The sequence below is a fragment of the Schistocerca serialis genome, chromosome 9, assembly GCF_023864345.2.
Source record: "Schistocerca serialis cubense isolate TAMUIC-IGC-003099 chromosome 9, iqSchSeri2.2, whole genome shotgun sequence".
NCBI classification, from domain to species: domain Eukaryota; kingdom Metazoa; phylum Arthropoda; class Insecta; order Orthoptera; family Acrididae; genus Schistocerca; species Schistocerca serialis.
Genome location: NC_064646.1, coordinates 435,256,919 through 435,273,592, shown reverse-complemented (window position 1 = coordinate 435,273,592; position 16,674 = coordinate 435,256,919). Strand labels below are relative to the sequence as shown.

General features: G+C 42.6%; 1 protein-coding gene across 5 annotated transcripts in view; it reads right to left on the bottom strand.

The window, feature by feature from the left end:
- LOC126418458 (protein piccolo-like) overlaps positions 1–16,674 on the bottom strand; it is a 344,054-nt gene that overhangs the window by 67,435 nt on the left and 259,945 nt on the right. For all 5 annotated transcript variants that reach the window (XM_050085227.1, XM_050085225.1, XM_050085226.1 and 2 more), the window contains 2 exons: positions 9,166–9,399; positions 5,864–5,988 (listed from right to left, as the gene is read on the bottom strand). In XM_050085227.1, coding sequence (XP_049941184.1) covers positions 5,864–5,988; positions 9,166–9,399 — 359 coding nt within the window. The remainder of the gene's footprint in view (positions 1–5,863; positions 5,989–9,165; positions 9,400–16,674) is intronic.

The following is a 16,674-nucleotide window of genomic DNA, read 5'->3' as shown; positions in this document are numbered from 1 at the left end:
TTGTCACTCATTATGCTAAACATCACTCAATAAGCAGGTCCTTTTTGCAATCTGTTTTGCTCGTTATGTGAATTGTGCATTATGGTTGATGCCCGTTAAGCAAGGTCCCACTATATCTGGAGAAAGAAAAACACTGCACTGGGTCTCACACACTATACAAAAAAAGTCAACATCCTGATCGACTGACTGACTGACTGACTGACTGACTCACTCACTCACTCACTCACTCACTCACTCACCCACTCACCCACCCACCCACTCACCCACCCACCCAATCTCACTTATTACCCAGTAAAAACCACTAACGATACACACTTTAACTTTGCAGAGGGGGTTGGTCTTATACTGTAAGTGTCACCAAGAAAGGATTTTTTAAAATTCCACCCTTAGGGCATGAAATAGAAGATTTTTATTTTAATACGTCGCTAATCACACAATTTTGAAGCTATGCCTATGAAAATCAGTATTTGGTTTCTCGCGTAGTGAATCATATCATTATTTTCTTTTCTTATATATAAGCTATATGGAAACTGAATTGGTTACAGACCTCGTCAAACGTAAATTAACGAGTTGTTTTGTGGTAAGGATAAGTTTTTGATACATATTTGTACGAAACAAAATAAGAAATACGCTGTTTAATTTATTAATTTCTGTATTCTCACCCTTTTGTTTCAGTAAGTGGTATTGTACAGTTGTGTGCTTGGATCCATCGTACCAGCATTGTTAAAAATGTGTATTTCAACCGTACATTAAAAGTGTTTAGAAAATTATTAGAAAAGCAAAATTTATTCGCACATTTAAGATGACCACTCCTAGCTGTTCATCATTTCACTTGGCACCGTGACAGAACTTATGCGATATTCGGAGGAGCAATCCTGCATTGATGTCATCACAATCAAGACTTAGCACAATGGAATTAATGTGAAGCAGTATGTAACGCATATTATGAATACTGACCTCGAATATATTGATACTCAAGGTCTGCTGATATTGCTATCAGGTAAAGTTCACCCTGGATTGTGTACAGATTCATAAATTACCTTCATATTTCTTACAACTATTCTATCCCATCGATTTTTCCAATTATTCAAGCAGTTTAAATTTTAAATGCGAACATTTTTAGGTTAGGCTTCACCGTGACTGTTACCGACATTAAATGAAACAACAAATTTACTGTTACCAGTCACCGTTTTATTTATTTCCACGATGCGTTTCGAAGGTTTAAACCTCCATCATCGGGTGGATTTACATTAGTTAGTATTACATTTGTGTGTGTGTGTGTGTGTGTGTGTGTGTGTGTGTTGCTACGATTTTTGGAGGAACTTGTGGCACTGCCTAGCGGAGAAACAAGACACTATTTCAGAATATGGTTTAGGATTACTTTTGACAAGAAATTAAACTGATATCTAATGGTAAACATTAAATAAGTAAACTAGAGTACCTCCAGTGGTCACAGGTTCCTTTTGCTGTCGTAACAACATCACATGTATACTGCCACGTTTGTAAACAAATATGGCGTCTGGGATCAGCTGGGTGCAAGGTTCGTATAGCGGAAGAGAAGACATAATCGCAAAGTGCAAAGAATATACATCGTAACAATATTATTACAGAATAATTGTTTAAAGCATTTGGAGGTGTTTGTTTTGAGGTGTCTAATATGTGTGTGTGTACTTCAGGTGGTATATAAATCCAATTTTGACATGTTAAAACAGATACACATTTGTACTCATTTATACAATCAGGTGAAATGTTAAAATGGCTTAAACTTCATTCTTGTTAATAACAATTAGGTGATATGTTACAGACTTGAATTACAATGATCATATTGGCTACAGCAGTAAAATCATACATAGATGATACTCTTTGATTGGGATTAATAAACAGATGTGAGGGGCTGGAGGCAGAAGGAGAAGAAAAGAGAGAGAAAGTGTGTGTGTGTGTGTGTGTGTGTGTGTGTGTGTGTGTGTGTGTGTGTGTGTGTCTCCCTCTCTCTCTCTCTCTCTCTCTCCCCACCCCCTCGTATATACCACCTGAAGTACACACACATATATTCGACACCTCCAAATGCTTTAAACAATTATTCTGTAATAATGTCTTCTGCTATACGAACCTTGCACCCAGCTGATTGCAGACGCCATATTTGTTTACAAATGTGGCAGTATACATGTGATGTGTTACGACAGCAAAAGGAACCTGTGACCACTGGAGGTACTCTAGTTTACTTATTTAATGTTTACCATTAGATACCAGTTTAATTTTTTGTCAAAAGTAATCCTAAACCATATTCTGAAATATTGTCTTGTTTCTCCACTAGGCAGTGCCACAAGTTCCTCCAGAAATCGTAACACAACACACACACAAATGTAATACTAACTAATGTAAATCCACCCGATGATGGAGGTTTAAACCTTCGAAACGTGTTGTGGAAATAAATAAAACTGTGACTGGTAACAGTAAACTTGTTGTTTCATTTAGTATTCAAGCAGTTATTAATTAATTTCCATCTCCCCAGATATACCTATTGACTCAGTTAGAAATAAAGAAATACATGTTTCAGCATTTCTTGAAATTTAGCCCTAAAGAAGTAAAACAGTGAGCGAAAGCTTTTTATTAATAAATTGTTAAAGATCTACTAAACCATTTTTAAAGTTTGAGCTATGAAAATTGGTATTTGACTTCTCAGTTAGAAATAAAAAAATACATGTTTCAGTATTTTTGGAAATTTAATCCCTAAGAGGTTGTTTTATAAAATATTTCATTATGAAAGCACTTTTAAAGCTATACAATATTATGGGAAGGAAAGTTGCTACTCACCATATAGTGGAGATGCTGAGTCGCAGATAGGCACTACAAAAAGACTCTCACAATTAAAGCTTTCAGCCATTAAGGCCTTCGTAAACAATAGACACACATACGTGCTCACACACACTCATGCAAATGCAACTCACACAAACGACTGCAGTCTCAGGTCTGAGACTGCAATTAGATACGTGAGTGCGTATGTATGTCTACTATTGACGAAGTCCTTAATGACCAAAAGCTTTGATTGTGATAGTCTTTTTTGTTGTGGCAATTCGAGACTCAGCATCTCCACTGTATGGTGAGTAGCAACTTTCCTTCTCATGATATTGTTACATTCCATCCTGGATTTTCCATTGTTTGACTTTTAAAACTAAATCTATGAAAATTTGTATTTGGCTTCTCCATTAGAAATAAAAAAATACATGTTACACTATATCTGGATACTCAATCCGTAAGGGGAAGAAACGAGGGGAGGGATGAAATGTTTCATGAAAATATTTAATTGCAAAAGCATTTTTAAAGTTATATCTATTATAATTGGTATTTATTTGGCTTCTCAGTTAGAAATAAAAAATGTTTCGCCATTTCTGGAAATTCAACTCCTAAGGGGGTGAAATAGGGCCTGAACAATTCACTGATTCATTATCATCTGGCCATATGGCAAATGATATAAGATTTAAATCTGGAGAGTGTGCGGATGTTAAACCACTGGCATCATTTAAGAAGGGACTGTGCAAAATTACACTCCTAAGTGTGTGACATAAGAGATCTATGGATTTCTGAAAACATGTCACTATTAAGGCAATTTTGAAGCTATTACTTAAAAATTTTTGAAAGTAAATCTACAAAAATTGGTATTTCACTTCTATGGAAATATCACCACAAGAATGCAAAAAGCATGATCAACAAAAGCCTAGGACTCCAGCTATCAGATATGCTTTTTGGTCAGAAGTACATTCGACAAAGACCATGCTTCTATGACCTTATTTAGCATTAAAAGTTTGGAAGCTGTTACAATTAGTGAACATAAAAATTCGATTACAAAACAATGCCACTGTGTAGAACGTACAGTCTACGTAAGCAAAGCAGCAGGTGCTAAGCTAGTAAGGGTTTAAACAGATAAAACAATTTTCATTAAAAAAAAGTATTTCACAGTAAAAATGTGAGCTTCATTAAAGGAAAATAGAGTTTTTATGCCATTTGGTATGTAATACGAAAACAAACGCTGTTTGATTTGTCTTTAAGTATGTATTTTGTTGGGCAAATCCTGATGCTTCGAAATGCTGGGAAAAACACTTTACACTTTACCTATTCTCTCATTTCTCAGTACTGTGGAAAACTAAGAATACAACCATTGTAAGGAATATCCATTACAAATTTTATTTAGGACATTAGCAAAATAGGGAACAATTTCCCTATTTCCATGTAGTTTTGCATCATCAGTTTTGCAGAAAGGTGTGAACTGCAGAGGTAGCCAAGGCAAAGACGAAACTTCCTGGCAGATTAAAACTAAGTGCCAGATCAAGACTCAACCTTGGAACATTTGCCTTTCATGGTCAACTTCTGTTCTTCAAAAAGTAAAGGTCCCAGGTTCGAGTTCCAGTCTGACACATAGTTTTAATCTGCCAGGAAGTTCCGTATTAGCGCGCGCGTGCGCGTGAAAATTTTTTTTCTGGAAAAATTCTCAGGCTGTGGCTAAGCCGTGTCTCAATATCCTTTCTTACAGGATTACTAGTCCCACAAGTTTTGCAGGAGAGCTTCTGTGAAGTTTGGAAGGTAGGAGATTACGTACTGGGGGCAGTAAAGCTGTGAGGACAAGTTATGGGTAGCTCAGTTGGTAGAGTACTTGCTTCCGAAAGGCAAAGATCCCAAGTTCAAGTTTTCAAGTCTCGGTCTAGCACATAGTAATCTAACAGGAAGTTTCATATCAGCACACATTCAGCTGTTGAGTGAGAATTTCATTCAGGATTCCCAAAGTTACTTCTAATTCGTGTTAGAACACGCACTAGTGTTCTTTCATTAGTTTCTACAGTACAGTGGCGGTCTTTTGAAGGAATGTGTAATTACGAAGGTTGCTTTAATCAAAAAGCATTCTCAATGCTGAAGTTACTCACCAAACCACATGAGTACAATACACTGATATGGACTCCAAGTGCTGGCTGGAGACAATTTCCGAAAGCATTGAGTCACTACTATATCTCAAACATAACTTTACCACAAAACTGATTTCCATGCTTCTTTCATTCGTAGTGGAATATTCCTGGCACTAACTGATCCAATTTTCTCATCACAATACTTTACCAGTACGCGTATTTGTAGGTATGTAATAAAAGGAAAACATTATTTTCATTCATCAAATGTATTTGCTATTTTTGTCATTATATGTTTAGAACATTTAATATGTGACACTGAAAACTGTTTGATTCACATTAACTTTACATGAAATAATTTGCTTCTGTCAGCAGAATTAACATTTTATCAAGCTGTGTTTGACCATTAGAAGTTAAGGTAATGTCATACTTTATACGACTACTACAGATCTCAGAGAGTAATTTCTACTTCAAGAAACACAGTTTCAATAAACTCAAATTTTATTCAGCCCTACAGCTGGTGCACATCTGTTGCTTCATGTGTCTCAAACTTGCTGATGGTTTGCAGAATAAAACTTTCAAGATTTCCTTCAGTGTAGTGTATGAGAGTAAGTAGTAGAGGTAAGTGGCAAGTGATACGTGTCACATAAACATAGTGCACCATAAAATGATTTTTTAAAACATCAACTTGCATCCTTTAGATTATAGTAAAACTCCTAATAGTACTATTCGGTAATATATAAATTTAAGAAAGAAATTCGAAACTGAATTTCACCAATGAATAATAATGGAAGGGAAAAGGGGAAAAAAAAAAAAAAAACCTTGTCGATACTAATTTTGTATTTAAATAGCGAATGTGTTTCTGTGTTACATATAAGATCAGGGAGGCTATTTCTTAGCAGTAATTTTTTCCATTTTCTCTCTCTCATGCTTGTACACACATGCCTTAGCGTATGCAACAGCTAACTCACCAATACTTTTCTGAGTGACTGCCTTTCGACGTGTTTTTGGGAGCTCTTTTACTGGAGTGTTGTCACACATTCGCACACAGCCATTTAAACCAGGAAAACAAATAATTGCTAGGAACCAATGACAGCTGCAACAAAAAGGTTTTAACTTGCAACAACCACACACAACAAATGTGCTTAATGAAATGTAAGTACAAATCAATTTTATTTCTAAGAAAATTACTGTGTAAATTTTCAGTAAGTGCCACTAATTTCTTACAGTTATCTAACAGACACGAGCTGCATCCAATATAGAATCTAGGTTTGCATGAGATCAAAGCTCATGATGCACATATTAAAAATCACGACACTGACATACCAGGTATATAACAAAGTTTCTAAATATTTCTTAACAATGCTACCCACCAATATCTTTGCTTTTCAGCAACATGTTAGAAACAGACTTCTGATTTTTGTTACCAGGAGAATAGCTTCTACTACCTTTTATTGTGCACTGCTCATGCTTTTTTGATCCAAAATTTTCCATCAAAGGTACATGTTAACCAGCTGCTATGTTTATGTAAATGAATTTTGGTTTTCCACTTCTTTAAAGTAACTGCAAGGCCTTTTTTCTCTTCCATTCCTTATAAAACTGCTTCACTGTATTTCTCATCAGTCCAGATGGGCTAAACCTATGTTCTCCACTGTCAGAGTCCTACAATATTTCTTCTCTGAAATCAACTGTATCGAACAATCTACCCAACAGGACAACAGCAATGACAGTATTTCACCATTCCACATAACATGTGAGTAACTGATATCACCTAGAGCCTCAGTTTACACATATACATATAGAGTCACCAGTTATTTGGTCTGTGCGTAGGATGTATGACATGAATTGTGTGAACTGTGATCTGCCTCCACCAAGTATAGGATTTCATTTAGGCTATCACACAATTTTCACATGTAGAAAATGGCACAAAACTTAGCAACCATTTACAATACTCTGCATAATTTAATCGACAATATCATAATTAAGAAAATAAGTTATGAGATGAACAAAGGACAATCCAGCTGGCAATATTGGCATTACTGAACCAGTTTTTTAATTTCACTAGTGCAGAATGAAGCACACTGTCATAATCACAACCCTGTATGTTTCGGCAGGGGTTTACCTATTTGAAATTTTTTACTCCAAATATTCTCAACAGGACAAAAAGAAAGTGATAATTATGTCAAAATATGGATGACACAAAGAGTAAAAGCAAAATTTCTAAGCATAATTTAAGTAAAATAGTCACAGTCACACAATGTGCACAAGTGTCATGAGAAGTGGAACAACCTTCGTAACTATAGACGAGATTTATAATCTAAAATGTTGCTTGAAAACAGAGAGGACATTGAAAAAGAATTGAGAATGTTGATAATTTCTGGTACACTATTTCTTTTGTATGTTCCATTACTTCCCTACACGGTAAGTATTACTAAAATCAATAAGGTGGAAAATAGTGTTACTGAATGCCTAGAAGATTCATCTCATTCTTGACGTTCTGTCCTGAGTGCATATCTATTTAAGAACACCTGTACTGGCAATAGACTGGAACAGAACCAACCTTTTTTCAACTATTCAGAGTACCTGTATTGGCAATGGACTGGAACAGAACCAACTTTCTTTCCCGGATGAAAGTGTGTGTGCGACAGTAAAAGTTTGTGGACGTTAAAAATATGGGTTAAAGTCAGAACTGCAGATATTAGACTTACACCTCTTTACTCATCGTACACATCTATGGATTCACTCATTATGTGCCGATTAAGCTGAGCACTTAAGGATATATTTTCACGGTGCTTTGGAGAAGAAACTGGCCATTTAAACACCAAAACAGTAATAACTGCTGGCTATTAACTAAATCTCTATTTCAGAATTAATTGATTGATCACTTGGAGAGGAGAGAATGGCATTTAAGAAGAAGGGAAGAGAAAAATAACAAAATGATTTTCAGCAGTTCAGGGAAGGAAAATTACTCCTGTAGACTAAATGTCATTTAATTGAAGTATCCCGATAGACTTACAACTGCACAGCACAAATAATCAATGTTCAGCATCTAATGCAGCACACCTTATCACACTAGAACAGTGTTTTATTGCTTTTGAAAATTAACAATGATTTCTGCTTCAGTGGACGTTGTCAATTAATACGTTGCAGGTTGAAATTAGATATACCTGTAAACGAAACACTACTGCCAGTAATTTAAATGTTATCTCTGTTCTTCCACGATCCCTTTATCTGTTGTTATCAACAAAGCCCTACTACAATTTAGCAGGAATACTATTTGTTGTTAGTCTTGCTACTTTATTAATATTATTTGTGGAAATTAAAATTCTAAATGAGTAGTCCTTCCAATGGAAGCACACAGGCAAACAGCCACACCAAAAGTGACAAAAGCTATCATTTAGAACTCCAGGTCGTGCGAGGTGACTAATAAGGTCTCTTTCAATCTCCCTCAGAAATGTGTATCAGTAAATTTAGAATTTTTAAAACCAAATCTTAATAAATGCCATTTGAAATTTCGATTCTGATCACTTCCAGATGTAGGAAAGGTAATGAATGACCAATTTCATCCCCTAGATTGCTCTATCAGAACTACACTCTCCCTCCAGCTCAAGAATCATAATAGAAATAACTTCATAACAACTTTTTGATACTCCTAGTGTCAGAGAAACCAGAACAAGTCAGTGTGTGTGATGAGCGCATACCTTTAAATAAATAAATAAATAAATAAAATGTTGTATTATTAAAATATTGATGCTGAGTACCTATATTAATTTCTGAAAATTAAAATGTTATGGTTCCTTTGTCTTTAACGTTTAAGCCATTAATTCATTCTATACTAGTGGCAGCAATTTAAATGTCCAGCAGCCAGAAGAATACAGAATTATAATAAAATCGTTTCATGCTAAATTTGAAAATGTTATTATAAAATGCGAAATATAAGTCTCCACTGCAGCTAAGAAATTCATGGTCATCTGAAACATACTACTTCACTTAAAGCACAATGTGCACCATTTGGAGTGCGAGATACTGCAAAAACTTAACTGGGCATGATTAACATTATTTGCATATTTGTCGGCAGAAGCAGTATAACCTGTCATTAACGTATAAGAGCGATACATTTTCTACAGTGAAACTATTTTACATTTATTGGGGTAGTAACCACTTTTACTGATAAGTATTCTGACACAACCGGGGAATATAGTGGCAACAAGTACACAACACAGATTGTCACTCACGGAACTCTACCGCCAAACCACGATGTCAGTATACTTACTGTTCATTTATTGGTATTATGATGAAATCTTTTTCGAAAATGTTAACGTGTTTTGTCCAGCCTTTCACACGACTGTGCCTCTTCTCTGCAGCAGACAACTTTGGATCGTCTTCAATTGGATGTGGGCGCTTTGAAACTTTAGCAGGCCGCGTTGTTAAGCGTTTGTAGAAAAAAGAGCTAAATACATGTGTGCGTGCCTGATCTTCTGGAGTCAATGAAGAGAGAGTTAGGAACCTGCAAAAAAAGAAAAAAAAATTTTTTACACAGCTTGTCAATTGTAATGAATATGGAACGATCACACTCGGGTAATAGAACAATGTAGGAAATAGAGAGATACTGTATTCAAAACAACAGTACAATTACGTGTGTGGATGCATACTATATAGCTCTGAAGAATGAATCGTCTTACAGCTCACATAGTTCTCAGTATTAATTATGTGCCTCTGGGAAATGGGTTTGTTATGCCTTAGCATTTCAGCTTGTGCACGGCATGCATGTACAGAACCTGTGAATACTATGTTGCAAGACTATCCAATGACTATCCAATGTGATCACGGTAAGAGATGATAGCTTTCTGGTTCACATGGCTGTATCTGACCACTCACCTTTGTTCACAGCGTTGACTTAACAGAGTACATCAATGACTGTACATGTGCCTGTGTCAATAAACCATCACCATCTGCTCTGGGTTCAACAAGTGGCACACACATCACTGCACCAGCTTCCACTGTCCAGAAATCACATACAGCCCACAATTTTTTTTTTTTTTTTTTTTTTTTTTTTAGGGCGCACAACTTCAATGGTCATTAGCGCCCTGACTACGCTAAGAATGCACCGCGAGGCACAAGTTGACCACAACAACTAAAAGGGAAAACACGATAAAAGACAGACTGACAGGCATAGGATTAAAAAACAGCATCATCAAATGTCCTTAGCGAGGTGTGTCAAGTTGATAAAACGAAGAACACGAGCAGCTGCTCGTGGGTCATCCGCTAAAATGGCATCGAAAGTATTTGGCAGGTTAAGATCGAGGCGCAGTGTGTTAAGATCTGGACAGGACATTAAAATGTGTCTAACCGTCAGCAAGTGCCCACATGGGCAGAACGGCGCCGGCGCAGCCGTCAGCAGATGGCGATGGCTGAACCGGCAGTGTCCAATTCTTAACCGGGCTAAAACGACCTCCTCCCGCCGAGAAGGGCGTGAGGAGGACGTCCAAGCCACGGGAAGAGGTTTTAAGGCCCGAAGCTTGTTGTCGGTAAGTGCAGCCCAATCAGCATGCCACAGAGATAAGATGCGCCGACAAATCACCCTGCTAAAATCGGATGAAGGGACGCAACAAGAAGCTGTTCGAGGCTGGAGGACCGCAGCCTTGGCCGCGGCATCTGCAGCTTCGTTCCCAGGGATACCGACATGGCCCGGAACCCAGATAAAGCTAACTGGAGAACCGACGTCCACCAGCTGCTGAAGAGAGCGTTGGATCCGGTGTACGAAAGGGTGAACCGGGTACGGATCACTGAGGCTCTGGATGGCGCTCAGGGAATCTGAGCAGATGACATAAGCAGAATGTCGGTGGCGGCAGATGTAAAGAACAGCCTGGTAGAGGGCAAAGAGCTCAGCTGTGAAGACCGAACAATGGCCATGGAGCCGGTATTTGAAACTTTGTGCCTCGACAATAAAGGAACACCCGACCCCGTCATTGGTCTTAGAGCCATCTGTATAAATGAAAGTCATGTCGATGAACTTCGAACGAAGTTCCAAAAAACGGGAGTGGTAGACCGAACCGGGGGTGACCTCTTTTGGGAGCGAGCTGAGGTCAAGGTGAACGCGGACCTGAGCCTGGAGCCAAGGTGGCGTGCGGCTCTCGCCCACTCGAAAGGTTGCAGGGAGGGAAAAAGTAAGGTGTTGAAGGAGGCGACGAAAGCGAACGCCAGGGGGTAGCAGGGCAGAGACATACAACCCGTATTGACGGTCAAGAGAGTCGTCAAAAAAGGAACGATAAGACGGATGGTCGGGCATTGACAGTAGCCGACAGGCATACCGACAAAGCAGTATATCGCGCCGGTAGGTGAGTGGCAATTCGCCAGCGTCAGCATGAAGACTCTCTACGGGACTGGTATAAAATGCTCCGATCGCAAGTCGTAAACCCCGATGTTGTATGGAGTTGAGGCGGCGTAAGATGGATGGCCGTGCAGAGGAGTATACGAAGCTCCCATAATCCAGCTTGGAGCGGACGATCGACCGATATAGACGAAGTAGGACGGTTCGATCCGCTCCCCACGACAGACCACTGAGAACACGGAGGACATTTAAAGAACGGGTACAACGGGCGGCCAAATATGACACATGTGGAGACCAGCTAAGTTTCCTGTCAAATGTAAGGCCTAAAAATTTGGTTGTCTCCACGATTGGGAGAGCAACGGGACCGAGTCTTAAGGACGGTGGGAGAAACTCTTTGTAGCGCCAGAAGTTAATACAGACCGTCTTCTCGGCAGAAAAACGGAAGCCATTGGCGACACTCCAGGAGTAAAGACGGTCAAGAGAACGCTGAAGACAGCGCTCCAGGACACGTGTACACTGCGCGCTGCAATAGATGGTAAAATCGTCCACGAAAAGGGAGCCTGATACATCAGCTGGGAGGCAATCCATTATTGGATTGATCGCGATGGCGAAGAGAGCGACGCTCAAAACTGAGCCCTGTGGCACCCCATTCTCCTGGCGAAAGGTGTCGGACAGGACAGAACCCACACGTACCCTGAACTGTCGATCCATTAAAAAGGAACGAATAAAAAGAGGGAGGCGACCGCGAAGGCCCCATGTATGCATGGTGCGGAGGATGCCCGCCTTCCAACAGGTGTCGTAAGCCTTCTCCAAATCAAAGAACACAGCCGCGGTCGGGCGCTTCCGCAAGAAGTTATTCATAATGAAGGTCGACAAGGTAACCAGATGGTCAACAGCAGAGCGGCGCCTACGAAATCCACATTGTACATTGGTAAGTAGGCGTCGAGACTCGAGCAGCCAAACCAATCGAGAGTTAACCATTCGCTCCATCACTTTACAGACACAGCTGGTAAGCGAGATAGGTCGATAACTGGAAGGCAAGTGCTTGTCCTTCCCCGGCTTAGGAATCGGGACAACAATAGTCTCGCGCCAGCATGCGGGAACATGTCCCTCAATCCAGATGCGATTGTATGTACGAAGAAGAAAACCTTTACCCGCAGGAGAAAGGTTCTTCAGCATCTGAATATGAATAGAATCTGGCCCTGGAGCAGAGGACCGTGATCGGCCAAGTGCGTTTTCGAGTTCCCGCATGGTGAATGGGGCATTATAACTTTCACAATTCGAGGAGCGGAAGTTAGGTGGCCTAGCCTCCTCTGCCTGTTTGCGGGGGAGGAAGGCAGGGTGGTAATGAGCGGAGCTCGAAACCTCTGCGAAAAAGCGGCCGAAGGCATTGGAGACAGCCTCAGGGGCCACAAGGACGTCATTCGCGACCTTCAAGCCAGAAACTGGTGAGTGGACCTTAGTGCCAGATAGCCGGCGCAGGCTACCCCAGACAACAAAAGAAGGAGTGAAACTGTTGAAGGTGCTTGTGAAAGCAGCCCAGCTGGCTTTCTTGCTTTCTTTGATAATACGACGACACTGAGCACGTAATCGTTTATAATTGATACAATTCGCCACTGTAGGGTGGCGTTTAAAAGTGCGTAAAGCACGTCGACGAGCACGTAAAGCGTCTCTACATGCTGCGGTCCACCAGGGGACCGGTACGCGACGTGGAGAAGAAGGAGGGTGAGGGATGGAATATTCAGCAGCAGCGAGAATGACTTCCGTGAGGTGTGCGACATGACGATCGCAGCTTGTAAAGGTTTGATCCTGAAAGGTCGCCCTGGAAGAGAAGAGCCCCCAGTCTGCCTTGGAGATGGTCCAACTAGAGAAGCACGGAGAGGGGGTATGCTGCAGGAGATGGATAACACACGGGAAGTGGTCGCTCGAATATGTATCAGAAAGTGCATACCACTCAAACCGGCGTGCAAGTTGGGGAGTACATATAGAGAGGTCTAAATGGGAACAGGTGTGAGATGTGTCCGAAAGAAAAGTAGGGACGCCAGTATTGAGGCAGACAAGATCGAGCTGGTTGAAAAGGTCTGCTAACAAGGAGCCCCTCGGGCAGGATGCTGGAGAGCCCCAAAGGGGATGGTGGGCATTGAAGTCTCCAGTTAACAAAAATGGTGCAGGTAGCTGAGCAATAAGTTGCATCACGTCTGCCCTGGTAACGGCAGATGACGATGGAATGTAAACGGTACAAAAGGAAAACGTAAAAGTGGGGAGAGTAATGCGGATGGCAACTGCCTGCAGGCCGGTGTGCAACGTGATGGGATCGTAGTAAATGTCATCCCGGACCAGCAACATAACCCCTCCATGAGCTGGGATACCTACCACAGGGGGTAGGTCAAAACGCACAGAGGTGTAGTGTGCCAAGGCAATTTGATCGCATGGGCGTAGCTTCGTTTCCTGGAGGGCTACGACAAGCGGACGGTGCAAGCGGAGCAGCAACTTCAAGTCCTCTCGGTTGGAGCGAATGCTGCGAATATTCCAGTGAATAAGTGCCATCGTAAGAAATGAAAGATGAGAGAAGTGGTCACCTCGAAGGCCGCTTAGGGCCTGGCTTCGAGCGAGCACTGCCGCCGCTATCAGTAGGCGGACAGTCATCGTCCATTGGGTCGATAGGGTCATCGGCCATCTCGGGAGGGGGAGCTTCCTCCGCCAGTGAACGGCCAGATGTACGGCGACCAGCGGTGCGGCCAGGCGAAACGGATGACGGCCTGGGGCGGCAGCCGCTGGGTGGCGCAAGAGAAGAAATGCGCCGTGGCGGGGAAGGAGAACTGTGCTTCCTATGCGCCTTTTTGGAAGGACGTGTAGTGGAAGTACCGGTCGAAGGCTGGGAGGTCGAGGTACGGAGGAAGTCTGCACGGGATGGTTCCTTCTTGAAGGCCCGTGCATCTGACTTCGGTGTCTTCGTCTTAGCAGAAGCTGAGGAAGGTGCTCGTGTCTGTGGGGTGATGGGAGGAAGAGGAGACGTCGACCGCGCGATCTTAGCACTGGCCGAACGGACGACCGTGGTGCTGAAGGTCAGATCGCATGTCTGGGTTGCTACCTCCCGGGTAGTCCGAGGAGAGGCGAGGACAGTACTGTATTTCCCCGCTGGGAGCAGCGTGGGCTTCCTACTAGCCAATAGCTTGCGAGCAGCCGAGGTGGACACTTTCTCTTTGACCCGAATTTCCTGGATACAGCGTTCTTCCTTATAAACAGGACAGTCGCGGGAGGATGCGGCATGGTCACCCTGACAGTTCACACAACGAGGAGACGGAGGTGGACAGTCACCCTCATGGGCATCCCTGCCACAGGTGACACATTTAGCCGCATTGGAACAAGACTGTCGAGTGTGATTGAAACGCTGACACTGGTAGCAGCGCGTAGGTGTCGGGATATAGGGGCGAACAGAAATAACCTCGTAGCCCGCCTTGATGCGCGATGGCAGCTTAACACTATCGAAGGTCAAGAAAATTGTCCGGGTCGGTACAAGGTCATTGTTGACCTTTTTCATGACCCTATGGACAGCCGTCACGCCCTGCTCAGCGAGGAATGATTGAAGCTCCTCGTCAGTCAATCCGTCGAGGGAGCCAGTATAGACCACACCACGAGACGAATTCAAAGTTCGGTGGGCCTCCACCCGGACAGGGAACGTGTACAGGAGGGTGGCCCGAAGCAGTTTTTGTGCCTGAAAGGCACTCTCAGTTTCTAGTAATAAGGTGCCGTTACGCAACCTGGTACAGGATTTGACAGATCCGGCTATGGCATCTACGCCCTTCTGAATAACGAAAGGGTTGACAGAGGAAAAATCCTTTCCGTCCTCAGTTCGAGAAACTACGAGGAACTGGGGGGCAGGCGGTAGTACTTTTGTCACTGTTGGCTGGTCACGTTTCCGTTTTTGGGTCGAAGTCGAAAGAGATGGAGTAGAATCCATTGCGGAGGAATCCCCCATGATTGCCAGCGTCTCCGATGGCGCGCTCCTTCCTTGTTGGGACCCTCTCAGAGGGCACTCCCGCCTTAGGTGAATGTTTACACCTCAGGTCACACCTCCCGAGAAACAGACGGAGGGACCAATCGGCATGGTCAGAAGGTATCACCTCAGGCAATCACCCCTCCCCGGGCCTGGCCTTTACCAGGGGGTACGCGTGTGCCTTACATGTCTACCCAGGGCGGGGACTTACGCGTTACCCCGTCACCGGCTACGCGTGCGAACGCGTGGGTCGGCCTTCAGGCACGCACAGGGAGGAAGGAAGAAGAGGAAAAAGAAGAGAGAGAGGGAGAAAGAGGACAGACTGTCTCAAACGCCGAGGCGGAGACCAGAGAAGGCAAGGAGAAGAAGGCAATGAGAAAGCAAGGGGAAGAAGGCAATGAGAAGGCAAGGAGAAAAAGGCAATGAGAAGGCAAGGAGAAAAAGGCAATGAGAAGGCAAGGAGAAAAAGGCAATGAGAAGGCAAGGAGAAAAAGGCAATGAGAAGGCAAGGAGAAAAAGGCAATGAGAAGGCAAGGAGAAAAAGGCAATGAGAAGGCAAGGAGAAAAAGGCAATGAGAAGGCAAGGAGAAAAAGGCAATGAGAAGGCAAGGAGAAAAAGGCAATGAGAAGGCAAGGAGAAGGCAAGGGAAAGAGTAAGGAAGACAGTGAGGTGGAGAAGAGCAAAGAAAGGAACCAACAAAAGGAAGGAAGAAACGAGAAGTGAAAAAACCAAAAGGACCACGATGATAGGTCGTGGAACCGTCCGTCTCCGGACGCAGGCGCTAACTACCCCCGTGAGGGGGATGGACTCCTTTTAGTCGCCTCTTACGACAGGCAGGAATACCGCGGGCCTATTCTAATCCCCGGACCCGCAGGGGGGACAGCCCACAATGAAATGGGTATGTGAACTCTGACTCAAGTACTGACCAACTAATGATATTGTTTTAATGCAAGTCTAGCTTCAACTTTTACTATACAGATAGCTGTATGGCATCATGGAGACTGTCGAGTCTGGTTTACACTGGAGCAAACAGCACACTGAGAACTTCGTGTAAACAGTAGACAAGCAAGAGCGAACAGCAGTCAGTCATGTTCAATTTGCATTCGCTGGTGCTCATTCATGTTCCGCTGGTTGTCAGTCTTTCAGTAAACCATTCAAGGAAGTTTATGTCCTCTCTGCTTTGACACCTGTAGTACAAAGAAAATTTGTTTGCTGTTTAGTGTATGAACTAAGTCTGTTGATGACTGATCTCAAGCTCCACTAGCCTCTGCCCCACATCCATCTCCGCTCTCTTCCCCAGTACCCTAACTTCACTCGCCCTGTATTCACACACCCCTCCTCCTCCTACGTTTTCTCCCCCCCCCCCCCCTTCCTGATCCTCTCCTTTACATCACTTTGCACAGCACCCAACTCCCCCTATCTGTGGTCAGAATGACCTCTCTGCTGTCATATT